Source organism: Montipora capricornis, chromosome 2, assembly GCF_036669925.1.
Source record: "Montipora capricornis isolate CH-2021 chromosome 2, ASM3666992v2, whole genome shotgun sequence".
In the NCBI taxonomy this organism is placed as follows: Eukaryota; Metazoa; Cnidaria; class Anthozoa; order Scleractinia; family Acroporidae; genus Montipora; species Montipora capricornis.
Genome location: NC_090884.1, coordinates 39,119,031 through 39,133,591, shown reverse-complemented (window position 1 = coordinate 39,133,591; position 14,561 = coordinate 39,119,031). Strand labels below are relative to the sequence as shown.

Sequence of the window (14,561 nt, the reverse complement as noted above, 5' to 3'; positions counted from 1 at the left end):
CGGTTTGGTAGTACGGTGATTTAATATCTTTTGTTGGGCAAGAGTTGGAGTTAATTTCCTGCCCGGAATGGGTTGCATCATGCACTTTTGTGGACACAAAAGATGACGAAAGGTCCGTAAACAATGATTCTATGATTAGCGTCAAAGGTCAAGTTCGGTCCACTGCGTCATCCTCATAAAAAATATTGGTAAGTTTGAGCGAAAGCGGAAGTCAAAAGATTTTGAACGATCCGCAAAATGATTACAATAGGACAAAATGAAACTCCTTAAAACCTAAAGGGTGCATTCAATTTGGAAATCCAGATTTAGATCTTAAAATCTATCTTTGGTTTTTCCAATCCAAAACAAAATCTGGAAACGGATTTTGTTCAGATTTCACCAATTGGAAATCCATGTTAGGAAGGATTCCGTGAGAAAGTCCGTTCTCAGATTTTTTGTTCGATAGGAAATCCGAAGATCCACATTTTAAGATCTAAATCTGGATTTCCCAAACGAACGCACCAAAGTCTCAAACTTTGATGACGCAGCTGGTTCACTGGAATCCTAGATACAACTCAGAAAACCATTTGGCCCTGTAAAAAATTGAGTGTAGGTATAGAAGAAATATTGCAAAGCTTAAATTTTTTGGGAGGAAAACAGGATCTTGGAAGACTAGTCCGGCATTTGCATTCTTGCCATTGTCGAATCTATATGATCATGTTGTAGTACTTTTTACCTCCTCATAAACAAAGAAACAATCGTAACAGAGGAATAGAAATACCGGTAGAAATTTATTCTTTCACTGCTAGCATTATGTAAAAGAAAAAAACAACTTAAATGAACCAATATTATTATGATTCTCCTGTTCTCCCAAACCCTTGATCAATCCAATATGCAAAGTGAGGTTCAGTTGCTAGAGTCAGGAGTGGGCAATTTTGAAGTGAAGCAATTGAAGGTACATCTTGTCACTCAACTGGGGCTTATCAGTAGAGTCAATGAGAGTGCATGAGAGTTCCTGGCTAAACAAGAGCGAGAGTTTCAACTCTCGTGAACTCTTGCTCTTGTTTGACCAAGGCGTAATACATTGGTGTTCAGGGCACTTGAGCTTTGTAACTGATTTTTATGATGCCTTCAATCAATTTTGACCCTCCTCCTTCTTGCTGGCACCTGCTCATTTGTGCATGGTAACTCTCAGTCCAAAATGTGCCATCTCACTTTTTGATGCTGTATGGTAAACTTTCAATAAGCCCAGCTACCCTGTTCAACAATGTTTGGGGGGGGGGGGACTCCCACAGACATTGTGAAAAGATCCCCTAAGAGGTACCAAGATCCTGTCCTGTGGGCATGGCAGGACATTTTTTTCACCCCTGAGGAAACAAATTATAGGTTTTAATTGGACAAAATTAAAAATTAGTTAATTATCAAAGGTCAGGGTCCCAAAGGGGGGTCCCTGGAGCCCTGTTTTTTTTGCTGTGGAGCCCAGAGCCTGATCATTTAGACTACGCCTGGAGCCCTGAAAGTAGCTGCTATGGAGCACTGGAGCCCCGATTTTTTTGGCCTTGGAGCCCTGGAGCCCCACTTTTTTAGGCCCGGAGCCCTGGAGCCCTAAACCCCTTTGGGACCTTGAAAGGTCTCCTGTCAGAATTCTTTGGCTCTATACCCTAAAAGTTACTACTAAAACTCCTGCAGTGGACCTTTTGCTGCTGAACACCCTAAGAGGTACCAAAACCACCTTTTTAACTCCTAAAAGGTATGACAAGCACCCCCTTCCTTTTTGTGTGGGAGTCCCCCCTCCCCAGGATTTGGGGATGAAACAGTAGAATCGAATACAGTCCTTTCACTGGGTTCTATCAAAGCAAACATACCTCCACTGAAGTTAGTATTTCAATTGCATTTTGCAGTGTTGATGATGGGTCCAGAGATGGTACCATATTTAATGACACCCTTGCTATTCCTATTATTCAAGGGGTGCCAGCACAAGATGTGTTCTTAAATTTCTTGTGAACAAATGAGGTAAAATATCAAGTTTCTTTTAGCAACAGTGTTTCCCTAACATATTTTTAAATTTTAGAAGTGAGTTCTGTTAATAAATTAAGAAAAAAAAAACAGTGCTGAGAGCCTCAGGCTGATAATTCAGTGTTCTGCCAGAAAAATGTGACATCTTTTAATTAAATGCACATAGCAATGGTTGCTTTTTACAATATTTTCACCTTTAAAGTAAATAAATAAAAATATACTTTTTGTGCTCTCTTCTCCTCATGAGCTACTAGAGAAGAGGAGACTCATAAGAACCCATCTGGGGCCTAACAAGACGACAAGAAATTATTCATCACCAAGATATTTGTTTATGTACTTTAAGCAACTTAATCTGTTAAAGCAAAGATTCCTGTCTTGTACCTAACTACTGTACAACTGGAAATGACAAGATATACTCTTTAAAAAAAGTTACAGATACATAATAATTATGGCTTCTTTCATTGCAAGAATGGTTGTCATCTCTGGATGTATATCATTTTCTAGTCCCAAAAACTTAGCATTAAAAAACTGTTTATGTGAAGGTGAAAAAAGTATTCATCTTTGTGCCATGATCATTTCCAGCTAATTCTCTTAAGCAAAAAACAATGCAGTTCTCTAGGAACTGAGCAAACCAAATTTACTGGGAGTAGGTCATTTCACACGCAGGGAATTCATCCAGGGTTGATGAAGGGCACCACTACATGTACATTACACAAGACTAGAGTTCTTTACATGTAATAAAAATCCAGGTAACGAGTCATGCAACCCTGGCAGCTGTAAATGTAAGAGTGCAGTGCATATATCTTATTGGATGGTTTGGTGTGTATTACCACTGAGTATTTTAACGAATTGCACTGTATTTTGATGAGCCTGTTAGCACTAAATTTTTAGCAAGTGAATTATTGTAAACATTAACAACCAAGAATGTGTGACAGTTTCGTGTGTGACAAGCGTGGGGAAAATGTCAGCACCTAAACTTATATAATCAAAACGGTTTTCTACTGTACAATAACCAAGTGTAAAATAACTAACTGTACAATATTGTGGGATATTTCTACTCATTTCATGTGCTTTCTGTACAACAAGTAATACAGTTGGATGATAATAATAATAATTATTGCTCAGATTTACATTTACGTGTACCATCTCTTTCAAAATAAAAAACCTTTAAATCATTCAGTATTTTTATGATCTGATATCATTACATGACTAATTTTACATTACAAAGGTTTCTTAAATTGTTCTGCTTCTTGTATTGGCATTAAAGTTCCAAAAACAAAATGTTGTATGACAGGAAACTTGGAGAGGACCTAGAGAGGAGAAAACAAGAAAATACTGCTGTGGTCACTGAAGCTTAAATAAAGAACTCTCCACCAGTCTCCTGATTTAGGGATTTAGGGACATAAACCTCCCAGCCATTCTAAAGAGGGTTGGGAAAACGAATTGGGGGGGGGGGAGGGGAGATGGTGGCTGCTCAGCCCATTACCCTTCCCCCATCATCCTGTGGGTCACATAAAAACACTGAACCAAACCAAGACATACAACACCAGGGTCTCTCCTACTACAGAGTTTAATTAAGCAAGGACAATGGTGACACAACTATCATAACTATTTTGCGAGTATTTCATGTTGTGCTCATTATAGAAAATGGGTGTTTGAAGTAAAAACAGGAAATGATTAGTTCATTGTGGTATGATCACGTTTTTGTCAAAACCTAAACTTTGGTGATTTTATGTTGTTGTTTTAAGAGGACAGCAAAGAAAATCACTGAAATGCATGCCACACATGCAGCATGGATAGTTTTCTTTTTTTAACCAGTAAAATTCTTGCTTGTTGTTGTTGTAGCCATCATCATTGCTTAAACTCCCTAATATGTTGATGTCTTGTTTTCAATAATTTATTATGAACTTGGATGTATGCCCTGATACAGGGCTCTCTCTGAACAAAATTTATGTGGGCCTGGCTCAATTAACAGCTTGAAGAGTCTTATGAGAAAATAATTACCAGCATTAATAAGACAAAATGCATGCATATAACAGGCAGAAGTCAAACTTTTTGAAGGCTACTGGAGGTTTCATTCAACTTTCATTTTGAATTTAATCTCCTTTAGAGACAACTAATCAACGGTAAAATTATTGATATACCTCAGCTTTATACATTTTTATCAGACCAGAGTTTACTTTGTCCCATGTTTTTACTGAACTTATTCCCCATAAAGTGTTGGAATGTTCTGCAAAGGGTCCTGTTTTCATCTAAAAAAGTAAGAAACAGGGTGATGCAACATTAGCTGCAAGTCAATATTTTTAATATATACATGTATATGGAGGATATTACATGGCCGCGCGGGGATACCAATTTTATCTTTGAGTGCTGCAAGTATCGCGAACGAATGAGAGATACATGTACTTTCAACACGAGAAGATAAAATTCATATCCCCAAGCGGCCATGTAATGTTCTGTTTATTATATAGATATTGATGAAATGTCTAGATTTAAAACAACTTGTTTTATTCAGTTTCGAAATGATGAAAAAGGGGTCACCAACTGCTAAAACATACATGCTGTGTAACATGAAACAAGATATGAAAGTTATGAAAAACAAATCATGATAATGTCAAATTTTGCAATAAAAATGTTAATTTAGTAGAGAAGAATTATAATGAAGCACAAAAGTATCTTACAATGAAGAGGAAGCTCGCGTTTTAGTATTGGCTAATCGTGTTGTTATCATGACAACACCTATATCCTCACATGTGAAAGATAAAAATGATATGTTCACTGTGCGCGGTGAAGATATGATTTTTTAATAAAAGGAGAAATCCTGGTATTTCATCAATATCTATGTAATAAATAAATAGTAACAAAATAAAAATGTCAGATCAGATCAAAACAAATGTTTCCATTTCGAAAGAGGACACCTTGATTTTCCTCACAAATAATTATCATTAAAGAAGATAAGATAGTCAATAATCATTATTACCAGACTAATTCAAATTTTGTGTTTTTATCACAATCCAAAGTACACTAAGAAAATAAAGCTAAATTTGGCTGCTTACTTGGTTTATAAAACGAATGCAGCCCAGGAACATATAATTCTGATGGTGCTCCTCGGTATTTTTTTCACATGTGAAGTGTTGTGGCTCAAGCCTTGGATGTCCAATCAGCTGAGCACTTCCCCAGATGAAAGGAAGAAATTGAAAATCATCAAGACCCCACACTCCTTGACTACCGGCTGGTTCCATCCTGTAAGTAAGCTGCAATCTCCTCATCAGCTCTAAATACCTGTGACAAGAAAAGGTTATCTTCTTTCAAGTTCCAAGTTCAAGTTTCAAGTTTATTTTCACAAATTAAAGATAAGTTTTACAATGAATACTGCACATGTATAGCAATGCTAATCAAGGCGTGCAGTGTAATCTAGAAACAATATTCAGACAAAATAAAACCTCACAATACACATTGAGCCATTACAAAAGACAGCACCGGATATAGAAATTCTAGGGAAGAAAGTTAAGGGTTATTTGAGGAGGACTGTGACAGAGAAGTTACAGGAAGAGATTGAGAGCGAGCAGTGGCATGGTCGCTTTCTGTGTGCACGGTGGCAGGACGAAGATCTGAGCATGGATGAGTGTTTTGCTTGGCTACGGGAGTGGCACTCAGCACCCACCCACACGATTACCAGGGTACTGGAGCTTTACGAACAGCTCACCCCTACTAGAAAGTATACAAAGATCAAAACAGGAACTTCACGAGGAGAGATCACGTCTAGGTTGTGCGGAGGCGCTGCAGACACTCTTGCGCATGTTCTTGCGGGATGTCCTGCTTTAGCACAGTCCAAGTACTTGGAGCGACACAACGCTGCACTTAAGGTGTTGTTCTTTGAGGTGTGTAAAGACCTGCAGCTAGTGGACTCAGTACCACCATGGTACTCGTTAGTGGCACCCAAACAAGTGTACAAATCTCCGGAAGCTCAAGCTTACTGGGATGTACCAGTGTATTCCGAACAAAGCTATGTCAAGGCCAACAGAGTGGACGCCAGATTTGTGGATCACAGGAGGAAACGAGTCTGGGCAGTTGAAATGAATTGCCCCTGGTTAGACAACCATAGGAAAAAGGAGAGGGAGAAGACGGAAAAGTATGCTCCACTGCGCTGGGTGTTAAGGAAGCTGTGTGAGTACCCTGGCTATGTCGTGGAACAGTGCAACGTAGTGATTGATGTGCTAGGCGGTTGGTGTAAAGATTTAGAGAAAACAATAAACTTGAGGGCACTAGAGGAAAGGAGGTTCTCAGAAGGATGCAGAAAGCTATTATCTCAAGTTCGCTTAACATAGCGCGGGCCTTCAAGGCCACCGTGAAATAATTTTACGAATGTTAGAAATAAGAGAGTATTAGAAAATTTTCAGGATTTTTTTTTTATTCTTTTAATTTTTTTTTAATTTTTTAATTTTTTTATTATATAGAATTTAGGATTTTAAGGATTATTATTATTATCTTTTTTTAAAAATGTATTTTATCATTTTAAAACGCTCCTTTATATAGAGACTTACGTTCCGTAAGAGGACATAGGCTACGCTTTGTGCCCTATGTACTTTTAATATTAGAGAATCCATACGTGTATACTGCAGATAATAATAATAATAATAATAATAATAATAAGTGAATAAATAAATAGAGTAAAACAGAATTATAGGGTACGATAGTAATGATTATCCAGTTTTATTATCAATGAGTAGGCATCAACAATGATTTGATGCAGCTCTATAGCATTTCAACCATTCAAAACCTTCCTTTCCGTTAGTATGTTAGTTTTTATAACATTTGGAGAGACTTAATAGCATAATTATTGACAATAATATTGTGAAGACTAATCGAAATTTCCAAACTTGTCTCTTTGCCACTTTCCTTTTGGAAATCATGGAAGAATGTCAAGTTCTCACAATGACATTTCCTCTCGCTCTTTCATTTCGGTTATGCTGGCACAAAAACGCTGCAGTGCTTCCATGTCAGATATTGTTTTCTTTAGTGCATTGATTGACCTTTGTGCAGAAATAAAATCACATTGCATTCAGTTTCATTGTCAAGGCTGTTGCTACTATTTTTGTGTAATTCTCTCCCAAAGGTGAGGAATTCGACATTTTAGCTGCTTCGCCACTATTCGAGTCACCACTATTTCAAGATCGAAACAGGTTATTTCTGTGTCAACAATCCACTCAAGACTTTTGAATTGATTTTTAAGAGAAATGTAGTTCATACTGTCTGCCATCATGGTTTGGGAGAGAGAAAAAATATTGCTTTGAATAGCATGGAATCATTCAGGACGAAACCTGACCAAAAATAAAGCAATGTGATTGGTTGATGTTAGTTATTGGCCCTGGAACTGTCATAAGTCTTGTTATTAACCCATGCTCACCTGACAGTGAAACTTAAATATTTTACTCTGGCTATAACGCCAGATGATTTTAGTCGCCAATTGGGGGCACTTGGTGTGAATTGGTAAAAATAATAAAATAAAAATAACTAATAATGATGACAAATGGACATCTCCAACAAAGCAGCAAGCGGTGATACTACCATCAATTTAACAAATTTAACAAATTGCGTCTGTCCTGTTATTGATCCATGAGGCGCTAGCCAATACAATAACAAATTAAAAAGAAAGAGGGGTCAAAATTAAGTCAAAACACACGAATAGCGTGAGACAAAAATGCAAGTTACTTCAATTTTATTTTATCTGACCCGAGCAAAATCGCATCAATATTGCATAAATTACAAATTTATGTGTCTGTCCGCTTATTGACAATACAAATTAGTCAATGAGTGCGTGAGAATTTTGCCGTCATTGTAAAAAATATTATTAATCACAAGCCCTCAACCAATAAAATCAGGGATATTAAAAAGTGAGTATAAACAAAATAACATGCAGCAACTGAGATTAACCTGCCTTTGAAAAACTCTGAACACAATAGTAACACAGTCATTTTGGTTCAACACTCTGAGCTTGAATAAACAGCACAGAAATGCAGCAAAGGAAGCTTCATGACCTGTAAAGAAGACAGAAAATAAGTATACCTAGCAATAGGTTTTGCTGGCCAACATCAGCATAAAACAGTGCAGGGTTAAGACCTGTCAAAACAACAGATTTTTGCAACAGCGGTTAAAACAAGAAACAAGAAAATCCTGAGCATAGGACACAAAGATTTCAAACTTGATCAAAACTTGGTGAAACTTTACTGCTACCAAAAATAACATGCAAACAGGAAATTAGAAAGCAATATAGGATAGTACAACCCATGGTCATCCCGAATATCAAAACCTTACACTGCACAGGGCCAGAGCTGTGCCACAACTGCCTGCTTGATCAGGTCTCAGAGGAGGATGGCTTGGCAGATATAACTTCTTTTGTCTTTTCCTCACTAACTGAGGTCTTTGGCAATGTACATGTAATATGGTGATACATCACAACATCATAGTACTGTTGACAAAAACAGTGTAGTTACCAGTAATAATAACCAGATTACATGTACATCCATACCTGTGCCATAATCTATTCTTGTCTTATTTCCAAAGCCATCTAACAATGAAACAACAACATCACAAAGAAATTGGTGAGAATTAGTCCTTTTTGGCATCAAGAAATGAACAGTATAGCTAAGTAATGACAACAAACCTTTTAAATATGCAGTCAGTTCAATGGCAGCACCAAGGAACTTTTGTGGAAGAAGAGGTTGAATTAATGGGGGAATATTCTGTTGAGAAAGCATGCAATCAATTATTGATACACCAAGACCAAGAAATAAAATTCTTGCCCCACCACTTTACCCCTTCCACTTCACATGAATATTGCCATACCCCGGGTGCCATACATTTTTTAAATTTTCCATCAAAATAAATTACTGAAGGGCTTCACACATGGACCAGAAACAAAGATATGAGGATACATATACAAGTACAGATACATGTTATGGTCTAATTTTGTTTTTGGTTGAATTTAATTTTCCAAACCATTTCAATTTTTTTTATAACACCACCCATTTTTACGTAAGTTGGATAATTATTTTTCCGTAAATTATAACTCTTTGTGGAGTACAAAATAAACTAGAGAAATCATTTTTAAGATTATTATGATGGACTGTTGTCTCTGATGCTATCAAAGACAATAATAATTAGTATATACCACACAAGTGAATAGTGCTTTTGGCATGCGCTGATTGGCTAGCGCGGAGGTGATTATCCAAGTACTATTCACCTCCGAGCAGCCAAAGAGAAACAAAATGGCTTCCCGTTTCGCTTTGATTTCTGAAAAGGAAATTCTTTCAATGAACGAGGAGGCTGTACCGAAAAACACAAAAATGGCAACAAAGTTTGGTGTAATAGTATTTAATGGTAAGTTATTTAATCTCTCCAGCCTCATATATATTCTAAGGCAAAAAATCAAAATACAATGCCTTGTTTACGAAAACTGTTGAACACTAAAATCACAATGAAAACAATGAAACAATCTGATGTTTTTCAGCTTGGTTTCAACAACAAGAGGAATTTAACTCAACCATTGAGTGCCTGCAAATGTTTTATTTGTCGGCAAGAAGGCGAGATGGAACATTTCACAATAAAAAACCGCTTACCGCTATTCGGACAGCCCTTGATCGAAGTTTTTGCGGTATATTGTCAAAAATAAAGTTACTCTTTGGTCCGCTATTTATTCAACTTGTGTGGTATATACTAAAATAATTATTCACCTCAGTGTCGTTGAATAGTGGTGGATATTTACCTCACCGCTTCGTGGCTCGATCGGTAAATATTGACCACTATTCACCTCCACTTCGGTGAATAATTGTCAATTTATTTATTTAATACATGTGTGCAATAATTCTTAGTTATTAATACATTTGTCTCTCAGATTGTCAATTAAATAGAGCAGTATACATTACTACTGGAAAGTACAATGTAACTACATTGCTGGGAGACACTAGCTGCATATTAGGTACTCTACAATTCGAGTTGAAATAAAGTTTGTACATGTATGTATGTATGTTACCATAACGTAACAATGGTAATCTCGGTTTCCCCATGACGTCACAGCTGCCATGTTTGTGCCCCTAAACAAAGAAACGGTGGCCATATTTGTGTCCCCACCCAATCCTCTGGGAATTGAACTCTATTATTATGGCAAACGTTTTCTTTTGTTTTCGCTGAAAAACATGGTTGTTGATCATGTGCATGAAAACCAACAATTGCTGGTATTTGTTCTGGTCACTACTTGAGCATAATGGTTTTTTCGATCTCAGCTATTTTTCCTAAAAGCATGTTGGGGTCCAATGGTGACATTTTACCATCAAGTTGATCTCTATTAAAGAGAGAAATGTTGGAGCTGCCATTGGCTGTTGGGCATTTTCTGTGCATGGACTGGATGTGTTGAAGCCATTTTTCTATAATTTACTGTCCTCTGTGACAAATTTGACATTGTACTTGCAGGGACAAGACTTGAAACAATTTCCGTTTTGGAACTACTTTCGTATTGTTTCCTATGAAGAGTGCCGTTGCCCTAAACCCATAATTTTCTTTCAGTTATCATCTGTTGTTCCATTTTGTTATCGTGTTCAGTTCAAGATTAACAACTATTCCATGTTCGGTAATAGCGAATGGGAACTGAATTTTATTCTCTTTCACACTTGGTTTTGATTTTTATGAAGTTGTATGATGTTGAAGTTAATTAATGGCTATTATCGATACCTACGTTGTCTTTTAACCTTAATTTTCACCTTAATTTTTGAACATCTTTCAACAAGTGGGATGTGTAGGGGAGACAACTAGGCTACTATATAGCGATGACCTTTCTTGTATTCTAGATTGCGGATATATTTAGTATATTTGAAATTTATTTTATAGGAATGGGACAAAATTGTATAGTTGGTTAATTCAAAAATATAATTATACAGTTCTAGAGGTTATCCACTGTCCATTGCTTTTCACTTGGCCCTACATTGACAAAATAATAAATACAGACAAGTATCACTTATCACAGATACTGTATGAATACAACCTGCCATTATTATTACTGACCTCTTCCAGTTTACTGTACCAAGTCCTGAAAGCCTTGTTTCCAAACCTCTGTGGTTGATCTATGGGTGGTATTTCATCAATCCATGAATTCATAATATCTAGCATGGCAATCAACTTCTTTGAAGCCTGTCACAAAAACAGATTTCCAACCTAGAGAACTATTCTTTGCCAGGCGTTCATTTATTATGTGTAAAATCCACAAGGCAAGATAGTACAAACTAAAGACGGAAAGTAACGATAATGACCACAAGATAATTGAAAAGGCAAAGATCTACTTGTATAAGCAAGACATCTGTAATACCTGTAAGTGTTTGTAGCTTCCTCAATACACCTGAGTCAAGAGTTTATAATTATAGCATCAAATTTTATTTACTTCTTTTAGATCCACCTAACCAGGGTGGTCAGGGTCACATGACAGAGCAACCTCAATGTTCCTTACAAGGACAGATCACAACGACATGAATGCTTCATCCTGCTCTTTGCAAAGAGTGTGGGTTCTTAAATATCATGTGCAACATTATCAACATGGGGTACAGTACATGTATGAGACTAGGGCTGTGGTTCTTAGTCTATGAATATCTGGGAAGGCTTCAAAGTTAAACCAGAATGATGGTATGTTGCTAACAGACCCTAACTGTTCATCTTGCCAGACTCAAACCCTTGACACCTGGCAGAAATGCAACACTTGACTATGTCAACTCGTCAGTGGTAAACAAACAAAAGAAGTAGATAAAAGCAATATTGAATGCAGTTGACCCAAAGGAGTATCTGGAAGCCTTAAGGTCAGATCAGTATTCTTTAAGCAGTCAAATGTGGTGGTTTACACCACACAAAAAGGTGGCACTCTTGGGCCCTGGTTGCTCCAAAAGGACAGATACGTTCTGCCAAGGTATCAAGCCACTTCCAAGTTTTGAGAATATCCTTCCCATTAAACATCTGGTCAGATTGGCATGGCACAATTTGTATATGCAGCAGTATGGAAACCTTATAACTTAAAAGAGCCAGGCAATACTGGATGTAACTTTTCCAGTAGCCAAAACTTCATCCACCTTTTGATGAACTGTGGCCTGTTGGATGCATTTAGATAATACAATAATTATATTTATTATATGAACACTAATGAAATACCAAGTGAGCTTTCGCATGAAAAAATGATATCTTCACATGTGAAAAGATCACTGTTACTATTGTTACATATAAAAATCACGCCTTTAGATGCCTTTCGTGAAATGATTTAGTATTTCATTGGTGCTTATATAATAAATAGAATATTACATGGCCGCTTGGAGACACAAAATTTCCCTTCTTGTGTTTAAAAATATTTTACTAGTTGGCTTTTCTCACTCATGAAATCTTTTTCAACACAAGAAGAATAATTTTGTATCTGGACCAAGCGGCCATGTAATATCCTTTATGTATTAATTTACCTCAGACACATAACAGTCTCCTGACATTGACTTTCCTTTCACAGCATCATTTAAGGTTAACACAAATCCAATATAATCGCTGTATGCCTATAGTCAAAATTGATAAGAACACCACAAAACTACATGTACACAACAATAAGTCACCAAGAAGTATTTTAAAATACATTAGCCCAAGAAGATGTCATTAATTTTGGAGTTATGCCTGCATTTTAGAATACTAAAATAAAAAAAAATATTAATATTAATGGAGGTATAGTGTTTCAGTAAGTGATTAACCCATTGACCCCCGGGGGTTCCCCATTGACGAGTAAAATCGTCTGGTGTTAGACAGAGTAAAATACTAAGTCTTGCCGGTTTTGGCCGGTTTGGACATCAAAGGGTTAATATATTAAAATATTAAAATATGTCAGACCCAAGCATACATGTGCTTCTCAAAGATCCAAACATTTTTGGGTGCCATAAACTAACATGTTGTGTACATGTATCTTGACAAGGAAGATGGAAAGCATGGGCCACTCAATTTAAGATCCACACACCCAATGGTCAGGAGGTCATTCACAATTTACCCCACAGAAAACAAAACGATAAAGATTGATACCAGTAATTAACACAAGTCCAAGATAATCAATGTATGCCTGATCTACCCCCTGAGAAAAATATGACTACAAAACAAGATAACACATTTAATATCCACAAACCCCAATAAATGAGGTGATTAATAATTTAGCTCCAAAGAAAAATAAGCCCAGTCTTGTATAACGCCTTGGAGAGAAAAAGGAGCCTTTTTTTGTGTAATGCCCTTTAGAAAAAAATTGAAAAGGTCAAAGAAAGCTCACAAGCTCATCCCTTCATCAATGCCTTTGGCAACCCCTTAGGAGATGTGGATGTTTAATTGGAATCGTCCATGAAGCTTGGCAATCATCAACATTAGTTTAACTTAGTCTTGTCTTGAAAACATGCAAAAAGGTCAGAGTTTGAGGAATAATGGATCTTGCTTCACAAATGTAAAGCAAGCTCAAAACGATTTCTGGCCTTGGACAAACAGGTACATTGTACCAAAATATCAGATAATTTTATTTCTTTGCAATTTATGAAAAGACCATTGTTTGGTTGCTTGCCCAATCACAAGATAATGTATATGTACATTTGTGTATCAAACTATCCACCTGCCATTTGGTCTTCTGAGTCAGTAAGTTAGTCAGTCAGTCTGTCTGTTGGTCTGTCTGTCTGGGATGCTTCGTTTTTCCCTTCAGATGTGACACGCTATCAGCTACAATATAAATAGTTAAGGCATGCAACTTCCGAGACCGGTTATGGCCGAGTGCCTCCAGAATTTAGCCGAATTTCTCTCAATTCCAAAGGACGCTCACCTCTCAGCCTTGGGCACGTGAAACGTTGATAATTTTGCTGGCATCATGCCAAAACTCATTGCATTTACACAGCTCTGCAACCTCAAAACGGCTCAGGTTTTTGCCATCGCCATATGATTGGGACAGAAGTGGTCGATCATTGGAATTTGATCAAAATCAAATTAACCACTCAAAAAGCTCAGATTTCCCCCAAGAGGGACAAAATTACAAATCTGGAGGTTGCAGAGCCGTGTAAATGCGATGATTCCTGGCATGATGCTAGCAAAATTATTGACCTTTCACATGCCCAGGGCTGGGAGGCAAGCGACCTTTGGAAGTGGTAGAAATTCAGCGAAATTCTGGAGGCACTCGGCCATGAGTGGTCATGGAAACTGCACACCTTGTCTATTTATATTGTAGGTGACGCGTCAGATCTGAATGGAAAAACATCGCAAAAACCCATCAAATCTCTTGGAACAATGCCGAAACTAGTACAATGTAGGTGAGTGAACTTTATTTATCTGGTTGTCCATAAGATGGACTTTCGTGAGGAAACGTTGTGACTTGATGGTTTATGGGACATTTTCCTTGATTGGTTGAATCGGCCATTACAACTGTCACAAAATAACATGACGTCACACGCTCTTGCATCCTTAGGGTGGACTGCCGGTAGTTGTTCAAAGGGCAGATAACTTTTTTTTTAGTCACAAAGTACAAAATATACAGTTTAACG

General features: G+C 37.1%; 1 protein-coding gene across 1 annotated transcript in view; it reads right to left on the bottom strand.

Moving 5' to 3' along the window:
• Positions 1–2,111: 2,111 nt before the first annotated feature.
• LOC138021054 (serine/threonine-protein phosphatase 2A activator-like) overlaps positions 2,112–14,561 on the bottom strand; it is a 13,305-nt gene continuing 855 nt past the window's right edge. Inside the window, exons 3-10 of the mRNA XM_068867933.1 lie at positions 12,480–12,566; positions 11,053–11,178; positions 8,660–8,738; positions 8,525–8,563; positions 7,934–8,033; positions 5,052–5,277; positions 4,140–4,247; positions 2,112–3,305 (exon numbers count right to left, since the gene is read on the bottom strand). Of these exons, the coding sequence (XP_068724034.1) occupies positions 3,216–3,305; positions 4,140–4,247; positions 5,052–5,277; positions 7,934–8,033; positions 8,525–8,563; positions 8,660–8,738; positions 11,053–11,178; positions 12,480–12,566 (855 nt within the window). The 3' untranslated portion in view covers positions 2,112–3,215. The remainder of the gene's footprint in view (positions 3,306–4,139; positions 4,248–5,051; positions 5,278–7,933; positions 8,034–8,524; positions 8,564–8,659; positions 8,739–11,052; positions 11,179–12,479; positions 12,567–14,561) is intronic.